The sequence below is a fragment of the Azolla caroliniana genome, unplaced genomic scaffold (assembly GCF_043228905.1).
Source record: "Azolla caroliniana isolate FFs.n. ecotype wild unplaced genomic scaffold, voAzoCaro1.0.p SCAF_9, whole genome shotgun sequence".
Taxonomy (NCBI): domain Eukaryota; kingdom Viridiplantae; phylum Streptophyta; class Polypodiopsida; order Salviniales; family Salviniaceae; genus Azolla; species Azolla caroliniana.
Window position 1 is genome coordinate 17451894 of NW_028230444.1, and position 19266 is coordinate 17471159.

The 19266-nt window shown below is 44.5% G+C and overlaps 1 protein-coding gene across 1 annotated transcript; it reads left to right on the forward strand.

Annotated features, from left to right (window-relative positions):
* Window positions 1–14296: 14296 nt before the first annotated feature.
* On the forward strand, window positions 14297–18596 carry LOC147860298 (phytochrome-associated serine/threonine-protein phosphatase). Its single transcript, XM_087324385.1, has 11 exons — window positions 14297–14527; window positions 14609–14798; window positions 15161–15307; window positions 15396–15463; window positions 16957–17014; window positions 17087–17197; window positions 17294–17344; window positions 17512–17655; window positions 17723–17818; window positions 17907–17978; window positions 18238–18596. The coding sequence occupies exons 2-11, from the start codon at window positions 14718–14720 to the stop codon at window positions 18319–18321; spliced, it is 912 nt and encodes a 303-aa protein (XP_087180511.1). The 5' UTR covers window positions 14297–14527; window positions 14609–14717; the 3' UTR covers window positions 18322–18596.
* The last annotated feature ends 670 nt before the right edge of the window (window positions 18597–19266 follow it).

Genomic DNA, 19266 nt, shown 5'->3' on the forward strand with positions numbered 1-19266 from the left:
CAAAACACATAACTGTTTATGAGACTCTACCCAATCCATGAAAGCTCGCCTTGTCATTCTTGACATATCGTTGAGGTTGTATTCATTCAATAATTCTCTTTCGAAAGTCGCCCATGTCTGATGCTCCCTCTGTAGCTCTTGGACCCTCTCTTGTAGCCTAATTGCAGCGACTCGACTAAAGCTATTAATTTTTGCAAATTCGTTGACACACCACGTTTAAGCATTTCTTCATTGTAAATCTTCAGAAAACTTGTTAAATTCATACCTTCGAAGATTCCTACTCGTGCAAGAATATTGTCGACGGCTTTGTCGATGCTTGTCATCATCCCTTGCTCTCACATCACTCGTTCCATCATCGTACACACAAGTCTCATTTGCTCCTCCATTTTTCCTTGTCGCCGCCTTCACGTCGGGTTCACCAAATGTGTCGGGGTAGTTGTGGTTCGTGCGGCGAAGTCACAGGGACTAAGGTTAAGGGGAGTTGGAGGAACTTTTATAAGGCTTGCGCACAAATGTTAGGAAGATTAAGGATAAGAAGAATAAGAGTTTAAACTAATGTGTGAGAGAGACAGATGAGTATAGATAAAAGATAGAGACAATGTATGATTCAAGAAGCAAGATAGAGACAAAGTATGATTTAAGAAAAAAAAGCATATGATATGAACATGATGTATATTACGAATACAAGATTTTTACCAACTTTACAATGCTTGATAGCAAGATGAACTCTTTCTCTACCGACTCTTGATTCGAACCCTTGACTCCAACTCAAAAACACGAGCCTCTTCACCCACAAGCTAACTTGTTTGTTTCTTCGATCATCTTATTTCTTTAACTTTCCCTTCCCCCTTCCCTCACATGATTCCCTCTTTTTATAGGTGCCCCCATGCATATAATGCATGTGAGGGTAAAGACATGCATGCAATGCATGTGATGCATGATCGCCATTTGGCGTTCATGCATTACATGTGATGCATGATAGACATCTCGCTCATTTGAGCTTCCATGTATGAAAATAAGAATAGGATAAGTATAATGATGGAAATATATTCTAAAATAATTAACTTAGTTTAGTGGTGTATACCTTGTGCTTGGTATACAAGGTTGATGGTTCAAGTCTCTCAATTTTACTCAATACAATATTTAGCTTCGTTCTTATATCATGAAGCACATTCTTTGTAATACTTTTAAAAATAAATAGCCTAGTTTAGTGGTATGTGCATTGTACTTCATATATAAGGGTGTGGGTTTAAGTTTCTCAAATATTACTAAACACAATATTTAAGTTCATTTTTATATCGTGAAGCACATTCTTCACGACAGCGCGACAAAGAAGAGTGTGTGAGAGTGAGAGGGAACGACGTTGTCGCGTGGCGCGTGGCGCACATGCCAAACGTCATGATGTGCGTGTCACACAGGCAGAGTTTGAACCCTTGACTTCAAGTTGTGAAACAAGACACGTCACCAATAAGATAACTAGGTTTTTTCTTATAAACATCTTGATTCAGTACATAGATTGATCGCCCTCTTTTCTTTATCCCCCCCTTTTATAGATGCCCCCATGCATATGATGCATTCTTGCTATTTGGCGCTCATGCATTGCATGTGATGCATGATAACCATGTCACTCATACAAGCTCTTATATATGAGAATTTACATGTGAAAACTACAATGATGAAAATAAACTTTAAAGAAAAAAACTTTGTCTAATGGTAAGTCAATTGTCTCTTATCTTGGAGCTGTAAGGTTCAAAATCTTACTTACGCCCCTTGGAATCCCATTAGGCCCTACGCTTTTTTTATTATATATTTTGTGTAATGAACACCTAAACACACATCACACGTACACATTAACATGCTAACATATGAGTGTAACCATCATCCCTTTCATGCATATTGCACCTTCTCGATTTTGTCCATTCCACGTGATTTTCACACCGTTGCCGAAAATCTTCACAACAACGCCATAGCTGAGTGAGCTTAGACGTCAAGAGCCCTATGTGGCTGTTACACTCTGCGGTGAGAGAGTGTTGTAATCTCGTCGTCTTGTATATCTACTATATAGTGAAGATCTATTCTCTTGTGGTTTTCCTGTTTAGGGTTTCCACGTAAAATTGTGTACCTTGTTCATTCTTCTATTTTCTGTTTCCAAGTTGTGTATTTTCTGCATATCTTTCGAACGAATATTCAATTCGAACTCAATAATAACCATGTGGAATTTTTGGGGTATGTGGTTTCACAAAAAGGTATATCTATGGATCCATCCAAGGTTCAGACAATCCCGACATGGCGACGTAGTGACAATAAATAACAATATTGGGCTTTTATAAGTTCGATAATTGGAATGAGTGCAACAAGGAAAGGTGGGTGCTCTATTATGACGGTCTTATTTTTTTCTTAATCTCTTCCTTGTTAAGTAGTTTTCCCTACAAGCCTACGCAAAGCTCGTTGTTTGCTTCAAGTGTTGGTCTTGTCCCTGACAACAACGCCTGTCAAATAGGGTGCCTACTAATCCCACTCGAGATGCATCAATTGGATATTCTATGGGATGCATTTGAATAACAAATCTTACTTGAGTTAAAAATCCCCTAAATTGAGACCTCATACCATCAAATTTCACAAGTAGGCTAATCTTGGGTTCTTTAATAACCCCTTTGATCTCTTGTCAAATATTGTTGCAAAGTTGTGACCAATGCCGACTATATTAGTTGTACCCGTTGTGTGAACTGATCGTGTTGTTGTTTTTTCATAAGTTACCTTTTGGAGATCCTCAAGCAATCGTTGATTCTCCATCTCAAGCGCCACAAACTTGGTTTGAAGGCTTTCCTATTCAAAGACAAAAAACATAAAATCTTGTTGGCTAATAACGGCCATAGCCATATAGGGCTTAGGAAGCGGTTAGGGAAAGCGTGTCGAATACGGGTTCATAATGGACATATTCACACTATCCCATTGGACAGACTAGGTCTAGGCCATATTTGTAAAGATTGGAAAGGACGGTTGCCCTAGGTCAGTTAGTATTTAAAACTAACCTTTGTAACCTAGTTATGTGTTGTTGTTGCCTCCATTTTAACTTTGAGTTCAAATAATACAGTTAAATATTGTGCGCCTCTCTGTCTCCTTCTCTATCAGACTTTATCTTGATCTTGATATTAGGAAGTTAACTTTTTAATCTCTGTTATCAACTTGGTGATCTTTATCACATGATGTTGTTCTCATTTCCACACTAATGGCCTTATCTCCAACATCTAGTATCATAGCCAGGTTCTTCAATCCGCTATTGACCATCATCTATCTTCAACAACACTCTTGATCTCAACTCCTTGAAGACTCCAAGTCGAATCAAGTCCTGGAACAGATTCCTGATTTTAGTTGTATTGAAATCTTCTTATAAGCAACCACCAAGGTCTCATTCTAAGAAGAGAAAGACACGAAGCCGATTTGCACCTCATTGCATTAAATCACCTCTAAAGTACGCCAATCGATTGCTTTTTGCTCCTATGATTGTAACCATTCGAAGTGGGATCTCTATTCTGACAACTCCAATCATGTTCCATCCGGCTGAGTAGTATTCGGATTGGTCAGTCGGCGATGTCTACCCAACCACTGCGGTCATCTAGAACAAGGTTGACATAAGGAATGACACATAATTGTGATCGGCCTCTAAAATTGGTATTCGGAACCGGACTGGCACATACTTGTGCTCAACTTGACTAGACGATATTCGGGAAGACCAATCGGTTTTGTCCCTCCACTCGCTATAGCCACTTGGAGCAAACTTAGAATCCAATTGTCATCCGGAACCTAATCAAATAACTAATTGACAAATTCGAGTCCAATTTGGTTAGGCCGACTGGTTGTAGTTACACTAGACAGAACTCGCCTATAGTGAAGCCAATTGACTTGTGTCCAAATCCGGCTAGAACGAATTCAGGTGAGGTAGTGTACCATTCTTCATAGCCGACTCCGGACAATGCCTTACCAGCCAACATAGATGGCATCAACATTCAACTCATCAGAGATGAGTCTAAGGAAGTTCGATGGATCAAACTTCAATTTCTCGAAGGAGTAAAGGGTTAGATCGACCCAATTGAGACTAAAAAGGCTCTAGAAGGATATAAATCGAATGAATGGACGAAGATGGACCGAATTGTCCGTGCCACCATTCGGATGCACTTGTCGGAGTCAGTGTCCTTCACAGTGCAATTGTGTTTGACTACCTTCCAACTATGGTTTACACTCTCAAACACTTATGAAAAGAAGGTTGCTGCAACAAAGATATACCTGATCCAACACCTCTACAACCTTCGGATGAAAGAATCTGACTTGGATCAGGCACATCTCAATGAGTACGAAAGCTTAAGCTCCCAATTTTTGGCTCAGGGGACAACAATTGAAAGTGAATTAAAGGTAATGTTGCTAATGAATAGTCTCCCTCCCTCATGGGAAACTTTCATCACAACTGTGTGCAATGCGTCGGATGCTGCAATAAAGTACTCCGAAGTCACAAGCTCAATCTTGATTGAAGCATCTCAGAGCAAATCGTTTGCAAATGATTCGGCCAATGAAACCTACGTAGTACAAGGTTTGGCCAACCAACTAAACACTCAAGGAAGAAGTTCTTCCCAACCACTGACTAATATGATGTCGTGAAGAATTTCGGCCAGAGGCAGAAACCGGGAAACATTGGCTACATCGGCGGGGTGCAGCATGTGTGCTCACCCTTGTACATTTAGTGGGAATAACGAGGGCTCCTTTATGACGCCGAAGAGTAGTCAAGTCGGGACAGACGATCCCATGTAAGTCGGGATTTATCCCACATTGTAACACATCCCTCTCCTTGTTCTATAAAAGGAAGGGAGCGCCCTTTGTGAAAGGGTTGCCTGTTTTGTGTTAGAGGGTATACCGTTAGGTTTAGAGTTAGTTTTTTCTCTTCTTCTTGGCGGGGAAGTCGACCGTTGAGGGTTGTTGCTGCTCGGTCTCCTGTGCAAGACCCCGTTCTGCGTGACGAGCCCGAGAGCTCCCCGAACGGCGGCTTGGCTGCAGACTGCTGTTGTAACCTACCCTAGCTTGGTCCGGCTCGAAGCCGGGGTTATATTCTTTCCCTTGTAATACTTATATTTGCGTCTATCTGTGTATATTCGTGTCTCTGTTGGTGTCGGGTGCTCCCCCTTTCCTGCGTTTCCTGTACATAAGGGCGTGAGTCGGGTCGGCCTGTGTGTGCGTGTGTGTGCGTGAGTCGGTGTCAAGCGCGCGCTCCCTCTCTTTCTCTCTCTCCCTTCGGTTGCTTCCGGTGTGCTTCTGGGATGCCCCGGAAACATTGAAGTACGACTTCCTACGCTCCGTCACTCCCTGATCCAAGACCCCCATGGTCCCGCCTTTCTCCACGCACGCGCGCAACAACACGACATCTTTGGTGAACCCGACGTGAAAGGCGGCAAGGGAGGATGGAGTCGGAAGACGACGACCTCGCGACGATGGTGGCCGAAGTGGTGTTGGAGTCGGCACGAGTGGTGATGGGGCGAGAAGCAGTGCAATAAGCGGTTGAGCGAGTGGTCGAAAGAGTCGGTCGTTTCAACGGGGACAAAGTCCCATCTTACTTGGAAGCCTACAACGCGGAAATGGAGGAGCGAGACGTGGACGCTCCGGCAAGCTCATAGTTCGTGGGAGGCCTTTGAAGAGGCGCTCCTGCAAGCATATGGAGGACGACAGAAGAGCCGGGGACGGCACGACTTCGACCAGTGGGTAGCATCGGCAAAGACCCACCAGGGTGCAACGAAGGCATTCCGGGAGTTCGAGCAACGGCTTGCTCGGCTCCCGGAATGGGAACAAGGTTTGGTGGGGGCGGACAAAGTCCTATTGTTCGTCAGGTCGATCGACCGAGCGGAATAGGAGGCCATCGGGATGGAGCTCGAAGACGATGACGGAGCGAATGGGCTTACGGAGGACTGGTCGAAGGTCGGAAGGGTGTGCCAACGGCTAGACAACGAGCGAGCCAAGAAGGCTAAGAGGAAGGGGCACGACGGCGTGCCATCACAACGGGAAGAGGCCGAACGGCAAAGAGAGTCGGCAAGGGTCGGCGTTGGGGCCAGGATTGCGGAGGCGTACGCAGCTCTTGAGGCGATACTCGAGGAAGAGAAAAGATCGAGGCCGCAAGCCGAGACTGAGGAGATGGACCTGCCCCACGTGATGACGGAAGATCGGTACCACGGTACCACGGAGAGGGTGCGGAACAAAACGCCCTCTCGACTTGCGGAGATAGAACGGTCAAGGATGAGGCCGAGATACCGATTGCAGGATCGGAACATTGGAACCAGCGGTTTCAGGCGTGTCAGCCCGAAACCCCGGACATCGGAGAAGCAAGCCCAGGCGGGGCTTACGCGATCGATAAGGAGACGACCGCCGACCATGAAGAGTCGGTGTCTACGGACAAGGGTGTAAACCAGACGGGCGATTCTTTGAGCCTTCCCACACTTGCTCCCGAGACGATGGCAGTCGGGCCCGAGTGCCCACGTGAGTCCCAAGCGGAGGAAGGCGGTGGCGAGAGACCAAGAATCACCAGCGACACGATATGGGGAAGGAGCGGACGAAAGCCCCGGACCCAATTCCGGAGAACTCGGCATTTGGGCCCGTATACCCGTGTAAGACCGAGGAGATGGATGGCGGTACCGAGGAGTCCTGGCACGATGCCAGCGAAGATGGGTGGGAGATGGCCAGCGAAAAGGTCGACGAAGAGACCAAGGAACAACCCGACCGGGGACCGAACCGCGCGATGCTCCGATACGGGTGGAGCATAATCCGGTCGTGGATCGTTCGATCGGGGCCGGATTCGGCATGAAAGTGCCGATACGGAAGAGGGTGTGGGACGAGCCGCCCTCTTTTACATGGGGAGAAAGACCGACCGGGCGAAGGTCGGGAATTGGAAGAGAAGTTGTCAAAGGTTCGGAACGAGTCTAGCAAGGTCGGCATCGAAGCCGAAACTCCGGACATTGGAGAATCAAGCTCAGGCGGGGCTTGATTGATCACAGAGCGGATGCTATCCACCGACACCACTAAAAGGGGCGGAGGTCCGGACGAGTCACCGAAAGACGTTGCAAAAATCGGTTACCCCACGTCCTATCCGGAGACTTTGGCAATTCAGCCGACGTGGCAACGTGAGACTGAAAGAGATGGAGGATGGAGGCGAGAACGCAAAGAGGAGAGAAATGATGAGTTCGGCAGAAGTACAAGGGATGAAGAGGAGAACGAAGACCGGTCCCCACACCAGTCCGGAGGCCCCGGCAGTTCGGCCAACGTGGCAACGTGAGACCTAGGGAGAAGGCTGGTGGCGATAGGAGAATGGGACCCGGCAATCCGAAGAAGGACGAACGGACCCAGACGAGAACCGGGCGGAGCGGACTCCCGGACGACCATTCCGGGAGGGAGGAAGAGAGCAGGCTTACAAAGAGGCCGAGGAGACGGTACGTCGGTACCACGGGAGAGGGTGCGGAGTAAACCACCCTCTCGGCATGCGGAAAAGAAGGAAGACCCGGGATAAGGGTCAGAGATATGGCAAGCCCGAGGAGGATCCTTCACACCGGTTCTACAGAAACCGGCGGTCGGCCCGAGAGCCGGTTGTCGGCCTAAAGTGAAGAACGGTGGCGGTGAGGGGACGAAGGCAAAGGGCTATGGATGGGCGGTCTACGGAGATCCTCACACCGATCCGGCGGTCGGCCCAAGAGCTGGCGTGAGTCCTATAGGAAAGGACGATGGCGGCAGGTGAACGTGACCAAGAGAAGAGAATGGCGAAGGGAGAGCGGAGCAGCTGTAACCTTACACGCACCGATTCTAGAGACTCCAGCAGCCAATGACAAGAGGAGGCGTGAGACCTAGAGTAAGGGACGGTAGCGGCGGCAAGGCGGGCAACCGAAGCCAAAAGGGGAGGTCCCACGAAGACACTCACACCGATCCGGCGGTCGGCCCGAGTGCGGCGTGAGTCCTATAGGGGAGATCGGTGGCGGCAGGAGAACGTGATCGGACGATAGGAGATGACGGAAGCAGAGAAAGGAGGTATCAGGCCGGCGAGGCGGCCACGAACCAAATCGAACCTTCGGGCAAGGTTAGTGGGCGTCCGGAAGTCCGGTCCTACGGGATCCCCACACCGAACCAAAGACTCCGGCAGTTCGGCCAACGTGGCAACATGAGACCAAGAGAGAAGGTTGGTGGCGGTGGGAAACGGGACCCGGCAACACGAAGACGGAACCCGGCTACGCGGAAGACACAAGGAAAGTCCGGGAGGGACTCAAACAAAAGACACCCGGATCTCGGTAAGCGACGAAATGAAGACCGGTCCTATGGGACCCTCACACTGATCCGGAGACCCCAGCAGTTCGGCCAACGTGGCAACGTGAGATCTAAGGAGAAGGACGGTGGCGGCAGGGAACGAGACCCAACAACACGAGGTAGCGGATTGGGAGTCGGTAAGACGGGGCGGACGAAATGCGAAACCCTCACCGGCCGGTTACGGTTTCGGAAGTAGCCGGTAGGGCGAACATGAGGAGGTGTGTCGGGCCGGAAAGGCACACCTGGGACAGAATAAGAGTCTTGCAAGTGACCATCGCAGGCCGGATCAAAGCGTGACTATGGGACAGTGTTCGGCACGGGCGGTGCCGAACAAAGGAAGCGGAAGACGGCACAAGGGAGGTGCCGGGAACGAGGTGACAAGTGCTTAGTGGACTGCATAGGGTCGAAGTCAGGGGATGGCAAGAGAGGCCGGAGGGGGATCCTCCACACTCACTTCGTAGATCTTGGGAGCTCCGTCGAAGTAGCGAAGACTGACACGGCAAGCCCGGGGTGACAAGCTGGTGGGGGCGAGGGGACGACGGCAAGCGGAAGACTCAGGACCTATTGCAGCAGCACGAAGACGGGAAGGGCCAAGCGGGCCACTACGGGCATTCCTCAAGCGGAGGACATCGGGCATATGGCGGGGAGCGGGGCGTTCATACGGCCGAACAAGGGCCAGCGGAAGTATGCGTACTACGGAGATCGCGGCAGATGACCCATCGACGGGTCGAACGAGCCTACGGGGAGGTAAGCGCGAAGGAAGAACCGAAACCGACGGATCAAACCGGCAGCGAGCCGGGATGCGGATTACGGAAGACCGGTTTCTCACCGGCCGAAATCTCTCACCCTTCACCAGATTTGGCACGTACCGATGGACGTGCGGTTTGGTGGGGGCAGATGTCGTGAAGAATTTCGGCCAGAGGCAGAAACCGGGAAACATTGGCTATATCGGCGGGGTGTAGCATGTGTGCTCACCCTTGTACATTTAGTGGGAATAACGAGGGCGCCTTTCTGACGCCGAAGAGTAGTCAAGTCGGGACAAACGATCCCATGTAAGTCGGGATTTATCCCACATTGTAACACATCCCTCTCCTTGTTCTATTAAAGGAAGGGAGCGCCCTTTGTGAAAGGGTTGCCCGTTTTGTGTTAGAGGGTATACCGTTAGGTTTAGAGTTAGTTTTTTCTCTTCTTCTTGGCGGGGAAGTCGACTGTTGAGGGTTGTTGCTGCTCGGTCTCCTGTGCAAGACCCCGCTCCGCGTGACGAGCCCGAGAGCTCCCCGAACGGCAGCTTGGCTGCAGACTGCTGTTGTAACCTACCCTAGCTTGGTCCGGCTCGAAGCCGGGGTTGTATTCTTTCCCTTGTAATACTTATATTTGCGTCTATCTGTGTATATTCGTGTCTCTGTTGGTGTCGGGTGCTCCCCCTTTCCTACGTTTCCTGTACATAAGGGCGTGAGTCGGGTCGGCCTGTGTGTGCGTGTGTGTGCGTGAGTCGGTGTCAAGCGCGCGCTCTCTCTCTTTCTCTCTCTCCCTTCGATTGCTTCCGGTGTGCTTCTGGGATGCCCCGGAAACGTTGAAGTACGACTTCCTACGCTCCGTCACTCCCTAGTCCAAGACCCCCGTGGTCCCGCCTTTCTCCACGCACGCGCGTAACAATGCGACATCCATGTTCAGTCGGAGCAAGTCTCGAGATAATCAAACTTGCAACTATTGCAAGAAACCCGTACATATCAAAGCCGATTGTCGCGCCCTCAAAGCCAAAAAAGACAGGGCTCAGAGAGCTAATCAAAAGAGTGGCTGGCATGAGGAGGTAAACTATGTCGGCTCATCGATCGAAATATTGACAAACGACCCAAACATTCTATTCATAGAGAGCTCAATCGAATCAGATGTTTTGTTTACGACTGAGAAATCGAGCACCTGGCTCTTGGATTCGGGTGCATCCTACCACATGACCCCTCATCGTTCCCAATATTCGGCAATATTCGGCTCGGAATTCCAACTCAGTTCGAGTAAGAAACTTGCATCGTTGTGCCATAATTGGAATCGGCATTGATATTGACGAACGACCTGAACATTCTATTCATAGAGAGCTCAATCAAATCAGAAGTTTTGCTTACGACTGAAGAATCGAGCACCTGGCTCTTGGATTCGGGTGCATCCTACCACTTGACCCCTCATCACTCCCAATATTCGACAATATTTGGCTCAAAATTCCAACTCAGTTCGAGTCGGAAACTTGCAATGTTGTGCCATAATTGGAATCAACATTATAGAGCTCAACCTTCCAATAGGCTCTACATTGGTACTATATAATGTCTTACATGTACCTGAGTTCTCACGACCATTGATCTTAGTCGGACAACTTCACGAAGATGACATCCATGTTGGCTTCTCATCAGGAGGGTGGAAACTCCACAAGGGGAACCTCCTGCTTGCTCTAAGTCCAATACATTCATTGTACCCCTTATATGTCACACTCATAGAGGGTGACTTGTTTCTGGTCAATATTCCCGTGTCATCATTGTGGCACGTCAGACTCGGACACCTTAGCAAGGCCAACATCACACATTTATCTAGAGCCGGATACATCCCCAAACTTTCCTTCTCCGATCACCAAATTCTGCGAGCATTGGCAATACAGCAAGCAAGCTACAACCTTGCACCCAACAACAACACCAAGAGAATTGAGTCCACTCGATTTAGTCCATTTGGACGTTTGTGGCCCGATGCCACATTAGTCCCTTGGTGGCGCCTCCTACTTCATCAGCTTCATCGACGATTCGACTCGCAAGGTGTGGGCATGCCCCTTGGATTTTCGGATGCGAGGCATACGCCCTCATACTGAAATATGACTAGACGGGGAAATCAGATACCGACTCTAGGACCCCGAGCATAGACAAATTGGTCGAAGTTCATAAGACAGTCGAAAGGCCTATTGAAGTTCAAAAGGTAACTTTTTCAGAAGTGTCAGCCCTTCATGATGGCCCAACCCATAACACGAGGTCAACTTCAAGGGTAGCCAAATCCTCTAGCATCGAATCAACTCCAATTGATATGGTACAATTGAACGTTTTGGCTCCGAACCATATGACCCAAATACTTGATCAGGCTAGCCCAGTTGTACCAAGAAGATCTGAAAGACTGTCTCAGCCTTCGGAGAGGTACTCTCCTAGAATCTTCTTCATGGACGCTGGTGAACCAATGTCATACGAAGAAGCATCAATATTAGCAGATTCGGTCACACAACATCTGGTGATGGAGTTGGAAATGACCTCCATTCAACAAAATGAGACTTGGGACTTGGTTGAACTACTAAAAATTTGACAAGCTCTTCCATGCAAGTGGGTCTACAAATTGAAAGAGACGTCTGATTCAGCCAACCCAAAATTTAAGGCTAGATTAGTAGCGAAAGGGTTCCGACAAGAATATGGAGTTGATTTCAATGAAATCTTTTCACTAGTGGTGAAAATGACCACCCTTTGCTTCATGCTTGGCGTTGTGCCAACCGAAGACTTGGAGTTGATGCAGCTAGATGTAAAAACGACAGTCCTCCATGGTGACCTAAAGGAGGAGATTTATATGGAGTGGCCGAAAGGCTTCATGGTATCTAGCCAAGAACATCTAGTATGCCGACTCCAGAAGAGTGTATACGGCTTGAAGTAGGTACCTTGGCAGTGGTACAATAAGTCTGACAACTTCATCAAATCTGTTAGCTTCTCAAAGAGCAATGAGGACAACTGCCTCTTCACCAAAACAGCTCGAGATGGGTCTCCCATCTTCCTCATCATCTACATGGATGACATTCTACTCTTCAGTCGACATGCTAGAGAAGTTACTCTATGGTTGAAGTTTGCCATGAAGGATCTTGGTCCGGAAAGACACATTCTGGGGATGAAGATAAGTCGGCTTCGGAATCGACGATGACTGTTTTTGTCTCAAGCCAACTATATTGGATGTGTCTTAGAATGCTTCAACATGTAATCAGCCAAATATGCTTCCACGTGACTCCACTCCCAATTAGTCTTCGACTATCTCAGAAGGACTACCCGACATTCTGTTTGGAGGGGAAATTTATGAAGTCGGTGCCATATGCACCGGCTATCGGCCCCACTCCCAATGGTTGCAACATGGACGGACTTAGCCCATGTCATAGGAGTCATCAACAGATTCATGCACAATCCCACCCGAACGCATTGGAACGTAGTCAAGCATGTGTTCAGATATCTGGTGGGCACAACACAAAAGACTATGACATCCTATTTGGCCCGAATGAAACTTCAGGCGTAGTCGGCTATACCAACTCGGACCGAAAGTCAACAACCGGATATAGCTTCAAATTCGGCAAAGGAGCAATATCATGGAAGTCAAAACAATAGGAGTGCACAACCACTTCAACGATCGAGGGCGAATATGTAGTCGTGTCTGACACGGCGAGAGAGGCCTTATGGCTTGGTTGACTGGCGCACACGTTTTGACAAGTCAACTCCAAATTAGCTCCAGTTATGGTGCAGTTGCTTTGTCAAGAAATCTGGTTCAACACAATGCCTCAAAACATATAGATGTGAGGTATCACTTCGTTCGGGACTACATCTTTTCAGGGAAAATCGACCTCGAAAAGATATCTACAACTGATAATGTTGAAGATGGGATGACCAAGTGTCTTCCGCCAGATTGTTTCTAGTCTCTTCGGCACCAAATGGGCATAAAAAGAAATCAATCCGATTGAGTTAGACATTCAGGATGGTTTTGGACGTTCGACATCGACATTTTGAGATTTGACAATCAACATAACCGACCCGACTTCAGAATCTCCCACTGGGAATCACTTTCGGACCCGATTCGACCTCAATCCCTTTCTACTTCGGCCGATCCGGCTTCTCATTTCTTTGGATATGGCCGACTCGAACAAAAATTGACTTGTTCGACAAGCTTGTATAAATTTGTATTTTTTTTTGTTCATTCCTCTTTTATAGATTTTTTTGTTGTATACGCCCACTATCGGGGAGTATCGAATACAGGTTCATACTGGACGTATTCACACTATCCCATTGGACAGACTAGGTCGAGGCTATATTTGTAAATATTGGAAAGGGTAGTTGCCCTAGGTCAGTTAGTATTTAAATTGACCTTTATAATATAGTTATGTGTTGTTGTTGTTGCCTCCATTGTAACTTCGAGTTCGAATAATATCATATTGTGTGCCTCTCAGTCTCCTTCTCTAGAAGACTTTGTCTTGATCTTGATATTAGGAAGTTAATTTGTTAATCTCTATTATCAACTTGGTGATCTTTATCACATGATGTTGTTCTCGCTTCCGCACTGATGGCCTTATATCCAACAAAGAGGAATTCCGATTCAGACTGTCAGGACCGAGGCAAGATAGCGGTAGAAAGAGCGAGAGAAAGAGTGAGGATGTCCGATGAAAGGGAATAAACGAGATAGTAGTAGATAGAGTGAATGAGAGAGGATGACGATAGAGGAAATAGATGAGATAGTAGTAGATAAATCAAGAGAGAGAGAGAGAGAGAGAGCCGAGAGATGGATGTAGCTTAGTTGGTAAGGTTGCCTAATGAAGACCAAGTCATGGGTTCAACCCCCACTGGCATCTCATGAATTAAGAGATATATGTATGACATACATAATAGAGAGGTGAGAGAATTCGGGTTTGAACCCAAGACAAAGTGCTTGTAGTGTACCTAACTTACCACTAAGGTAAGCTAATTACAATGAAAAGAGAAAGGAGAGAAACAATAAAAGATGATGAATTGGATGGTATTTGCCACTTCGAGTGGACCGGGTCTAAATTTGTAAATACCATAAACAATGTACATACATACATACATATATTTGAATGATATAATAATACTCACAGCTTCATATCACACTTCTCAATAATCTCCAATTTCCTTCTTTTTTATTATATCACCCCAAAAAACAATTCATCGAATTTCTCTTTACTTCCGTCCGTCTGTCTGTCTGTCTGTCTCCCAGGGTTAGGGTTAGGGTTAGGGTTAGGGTTTGGGCGATCAGCGCAGTGACACGACACAGCCTTTTTGCTTTCATCCATTTCCGCTCGAGTTTCCTCGTCTCGATCTGCCCTATCCGGATGAAATCGGCCTTTCAGGAAGCTTAAAGTCGATCTGCTCGAACCCATCCTCCGCGCAGAATATACGTTTTTTCATCTGCCAGAAATGTGCAGCAGGTAATTGTTCTTTCTCTCTATTTTTTTATTTAGATTTTCCTATATGTTTGTTTCGTTTCCGCTTATTGCTTTTGTTTCCAGGACGAAGGCTTTTGTGAATGGTGGCTAGCAGAGAATAAAACGTTGCGTCGATTTTCTATTTAGTAGATATATTTTTAAAAACAGATCTAGCTCTCTGTGCGTGAGAGAAATGGATCTCGATAACTGGATAGAGAGAGTAAAAGATGGCCAGCATTTGTTAGAAGATGAGCTGAAACGACTTTGTGAATATGTGAGTTACTCTTTATTCTAATCGCCCTATGATTATGCATGTCCATCTTCCTATCATTCTGAAGCAAAACCAGAGTTTTTTGGTTCCATCCGAAAATGTGAATATATTAGTTATCCCGTAACAAATCTTCTTCCATCTATCTGAATATGTGAGCGCTCAATCTTGTCTACATTTCCAATCAGAACATACTTTTCATTTATCTGAACACATGAGTTGATCTCTAGAAAAATAGATTTTGTATGAATTTGAAGCAGAATGGATTCTTGCTTGGTCTGAATGTGTGATAATAGTTAAAAGGAAAATAGTTTTTTATGTCTTCGGGTTCATTTATTTAAGTCAATACTTCTTTCCTGGTGATTTAGGTCAAAGAAATACTGGTTGAAGAATCTAATGTACAACCGGTGAACAGTCCGGTCACTGTTTGTGGTGATATCCACGGCCAATTCCATGACTTGATGAAGCTTTTTCAGACGGGTGGTCACGTTCCCCAGACAAATTACATTTTTATGGTAAAATTTTGACTTCCTGAATCATTATGATTTATTGGATGCTTGTTTTGCATGATAATTCACTCACTATACTGATATGGTGTACTAGGGTGACTTTGTTGATCGTGGCTATAATAGCTTAGAAGTATTCACAATATTGCTACTACTGAAGGCAAGGTAAGGGGTTGTTTTTGAATGCTTAACAATTTATTTCTTGATAATATGACACGATCTCCTTTGGATTGAATTTATGCCTTCAACCCTTTGATTTAGCTCACTATTCTAAATGTGAATCTTGATTGCCTCATGTTATTGAAATTGTGAATATTTACTCAAATGATAACAATTTAAAAATCAGGTCAATGAAATCCCTTTCAATAAGAAAGGAGGGAGGAATTCTATACCGATGTGATTGATATGTTATAGCATGAAAATTTTGTAACCAAGAGTGACATCTCTAAGAAAACACAAAAAAGACTTTAGAATGGCATGTAATGATAGGTTAATTTGTATCTTTTTCAGAGGGTTCCATTGATGGATTTGTGGTCATTATCGATCAAACCCGTCTATAATATGTACAAGCTTTGAGATTTTACTGGCCAGCTTACATGATGTCAGTGAGGTTCTTTTTCTAATTTGGAATCAAAGATCCCGAGAAATGTTGTTTTGTCATCTGTCAAAGGCATTACAGAGCATAAAGAATACTTTGTAGCTGAAATAAATGAAGTCAGTGACTCAATGTGGAATACTGTGACCTTCAAGAATAATCTTCAGAAACATATAGAGCACACAGTATTATCTGTAGCTGAAGTTGTAACACCAGTAATGAAAAGATGAATGTTGCAACCTTCAAAACAAGCATTATAATGACATCCATTTGCCTTTCCCCCTCTCTCAAGTGTCCACAACCCCTGTTAAAATTTTATTGCATACAAATGTATACAGAGGAAAAAGTTATGGCAACATGACAAACACCCAAGACACAGTGGATACAAACAGATGTATACCTGAGCACCAGAACACAAAACAATTATTCAATTTAGTCAAAGGTCAAAGACTTCATGGATCCATCTAACTAGCTGAATTGATTAGGTTTTGATATGCTCCTGCATTTCAACAACAGTTTTTAAAGAGCGAGCTTCTCCATGTTTGCCATGTTAGAATGAGGCAACACCACTTTTTGTACTTGTTGATTTGCAATATGTCTTATAGCTACAAAGAGTCTAGAACTATAAAAATGGAACAAATGCTATGTTCATCCGTCTCCCAGATCTTTGGGAGGAAACTGAAGGAATACTAATTTTATGTAAACAATATTCATGAGCCTCCATTCATTTCTTTACAATTCTGTCTGACAATCTTGTATATATGGAAAATCCCCTTTGTTGATGCTTGCAATATCCTATTAAGGTCTGTGATTTTTTGTGCCACCTACCACTATAGAGCTTTGCTTCTTTATCACCGGATGCACACTAGTCGTGTAACGACGAAGTAAGATTGAGATAAGAGGTGACATGTTGAACTATTGTGACAATATGTCGACTGGAGAAGAAACATGGAGTAAAAAGAGATTATCTCAAAGGACTCAGACATTTCCAAACATATAATTCATATTCTAGTATATTATTGGCAAGGCACAAACTTTGTTAATAATTCCTTGGAATTAACAGGTATCCTGCAAACATGACGCTTTTAAGGGGTAATCATGAAAGCAGACAAATAACTCAGGTGACAGTCATTTAAGATAATCTTGTATCTGCAGTCAATGAACACAACGTCCTAAACACAGTTTTACTATAGGTCTATGGTTTCTATGATGAATGTCAAAGGAAATATGGAAATCCAAATGCTTGGCGATACTGCACAGAAGTATTTGACTACTTGACACTTTCAGCTATCATAGATGGAAGAGTATGTATTTTTATTCACTTATATTAAAACATGCAAGATCATGCTTTGCTCCAATATCTACAGCATATATTCTGACCATTTTGATAAATAAAATAGGTTTTGTGTGTCCATGGGGGTCTTTCACCTGATATTCGTACTATTGACCAGGTATTTCATGCTATACTTGTCTTATATATATCCATTCTATTGTTTTTGTGATCATAGGATACCAAAAATGCGTCCATTGTTTGACATGAAACCATCATGAAGAGTCATTATGAATGTGAAATTGCCATAAATACTCTCTGAGGCTATGGTCTGGTATTTACTACCAGATTAGGGTAATTGAAAGACATTGTGAAATACCCCATGAAGGTCCATTTTGTGACCTTATGTGGAGTGACCCTGAGGATATAGAAACATGGGCTGTTAGTCCTCGAGGTGCAGGATGGCTTTTTGGAGCAAGGGTTACTTCGGAGGTATATCTTCCTATTAAATGATCCTTAAAATGTGTTTGGTCCCAAGATTGATGAATTTGTTTTGCAGTTCAATCACATCAATGGTTTGGAGCTTGTTTGTCGTGCTCATCAGCTTGTCCAAGAGGGTTTGAAATATATGTTTCCAGATAAAGGGCTTGTTACGGTATTTATGATTGGGCATGCTATCATCTTAATATAGCTGCTAGAAGTATGTTACTATATTGATTTGAATACTCTTTTATTGTTTGTAGGTTTGGTCAGCTCCAAACTACTGTTATCGATGTGGAAATGTTGCATCAATCTTGAGTTTCAATGAGAAAATGGTGGGTAGCTGCGCTCTTATATGTTATTTACTACTACCCTGTTTGCATCGATATGTTTTGTATTAGCATTGATAGATATCCGAATATATATTGCATATTTGTGGTTTGTCTTCTAGTTTCATGCAATGCACTTCAATGACAAAATGTTGGGTAGCTGTGCTTTTATATGTTATTTACAATGCTGTATGGTTCGATGTGTTGTGTTAGCAATCAATAATTTCTGAATTTATACTGTATGCTTGTGGTCAATCTATTTCAGGAAAGAGACATCAAATTTTTTACGGAGACAGAAGAAAACAGTGCAATGATGGCACCACGTGCTGGAGTACCATATTTCTTATGATTCGCCAGATTTATAAACAGTGACGATATGTCGTCAAGGAGCTTGCTTCATGTAAGGGTTATGCTTCATGAAGGTCACCAGTTGTATTACTATACTTGCAGTTTGCATCTAGTGGGATTTGCTGCAGGTAGATACCAGGATTCTTACAAGTTAAATTTGACCATCTTTAAATTGATAATGGATTCACTGATCCGCCATTTAAACTGTCCCAATTTAAATACTGAGTTCTTGTTTTTTGCTCAAACTACTAATATAGTTATTATTTCTTATGAGAATTATGAAATAAGAATGATAATGTGTGCCATATTTTGATGCAGTTTATGATTATATCAACCTTTATATAATTGTAGTTTACCTCAATGTTGTAGATAATTACTTTTACATAGCTTTTTATAGATAACACTTCCATATAGTTTCTTTGCGAAGTCTATTCAGCAGGTATTGGACACTACAGCTGATACAAATGTGAATATGGATTGCATGCACCTTCCAGCAGCATGGGTCTGTTAAATGTTTCTTTATTATGGCTTGTTTTACTCTGAAGCAGAGTGCCTGAAGATGTTTATGATATGAAGGATGACATTTTGCTAGTGCGAACAATTGTTGTATCTTTTGGTGTGTTTGAGTGGCAAATATTGCTGCAAATAATTTGCCAAATTGTTATATGAAAGAATGTATGCCCTTTAATTTGTCATACCTTGTGTATTTATAAATGAATATAATCTTATGCTTGTATGTGAACATTGAATGTGAGTGTTCTATGAAAGAATGCATGCAATTTAATTTGTCATTGTGTATTTATAATTGATGATATGGGTTCTTTAATAAACCCTTTGATCTCCACTCGAATATTGTTGCAAAGCCACCAATGCCGACTATATTTGTTGTACCCATTGTGTGAACTCATCATGTTATTGTTGTCTTTCCAGTCACCTTTTGGAGATC

Coding starts and splice junctions, on each gene's coding strand:
- LOC147860298 (XM_087324385.1), top strand. CDS start 14,718: ATGGATCTCGATAACTGGATAGAGAGAGTAAAAGATGGCCAGCATTTG. Junction 17,819..17,906: donor CAGATAAAGGGCTTGTTACG/GTATTTATGATT, acceptor TATTGTTTGTAG/GTTTGGTCAGCTCCAAACTA. Junction 17,979..18,237: donor TGAGTTTCAATGAGAAAATG/GTGGGTAGCTGC, acceptor AATCTATTTCAG/GAAAGAGACATCAAATTTTT.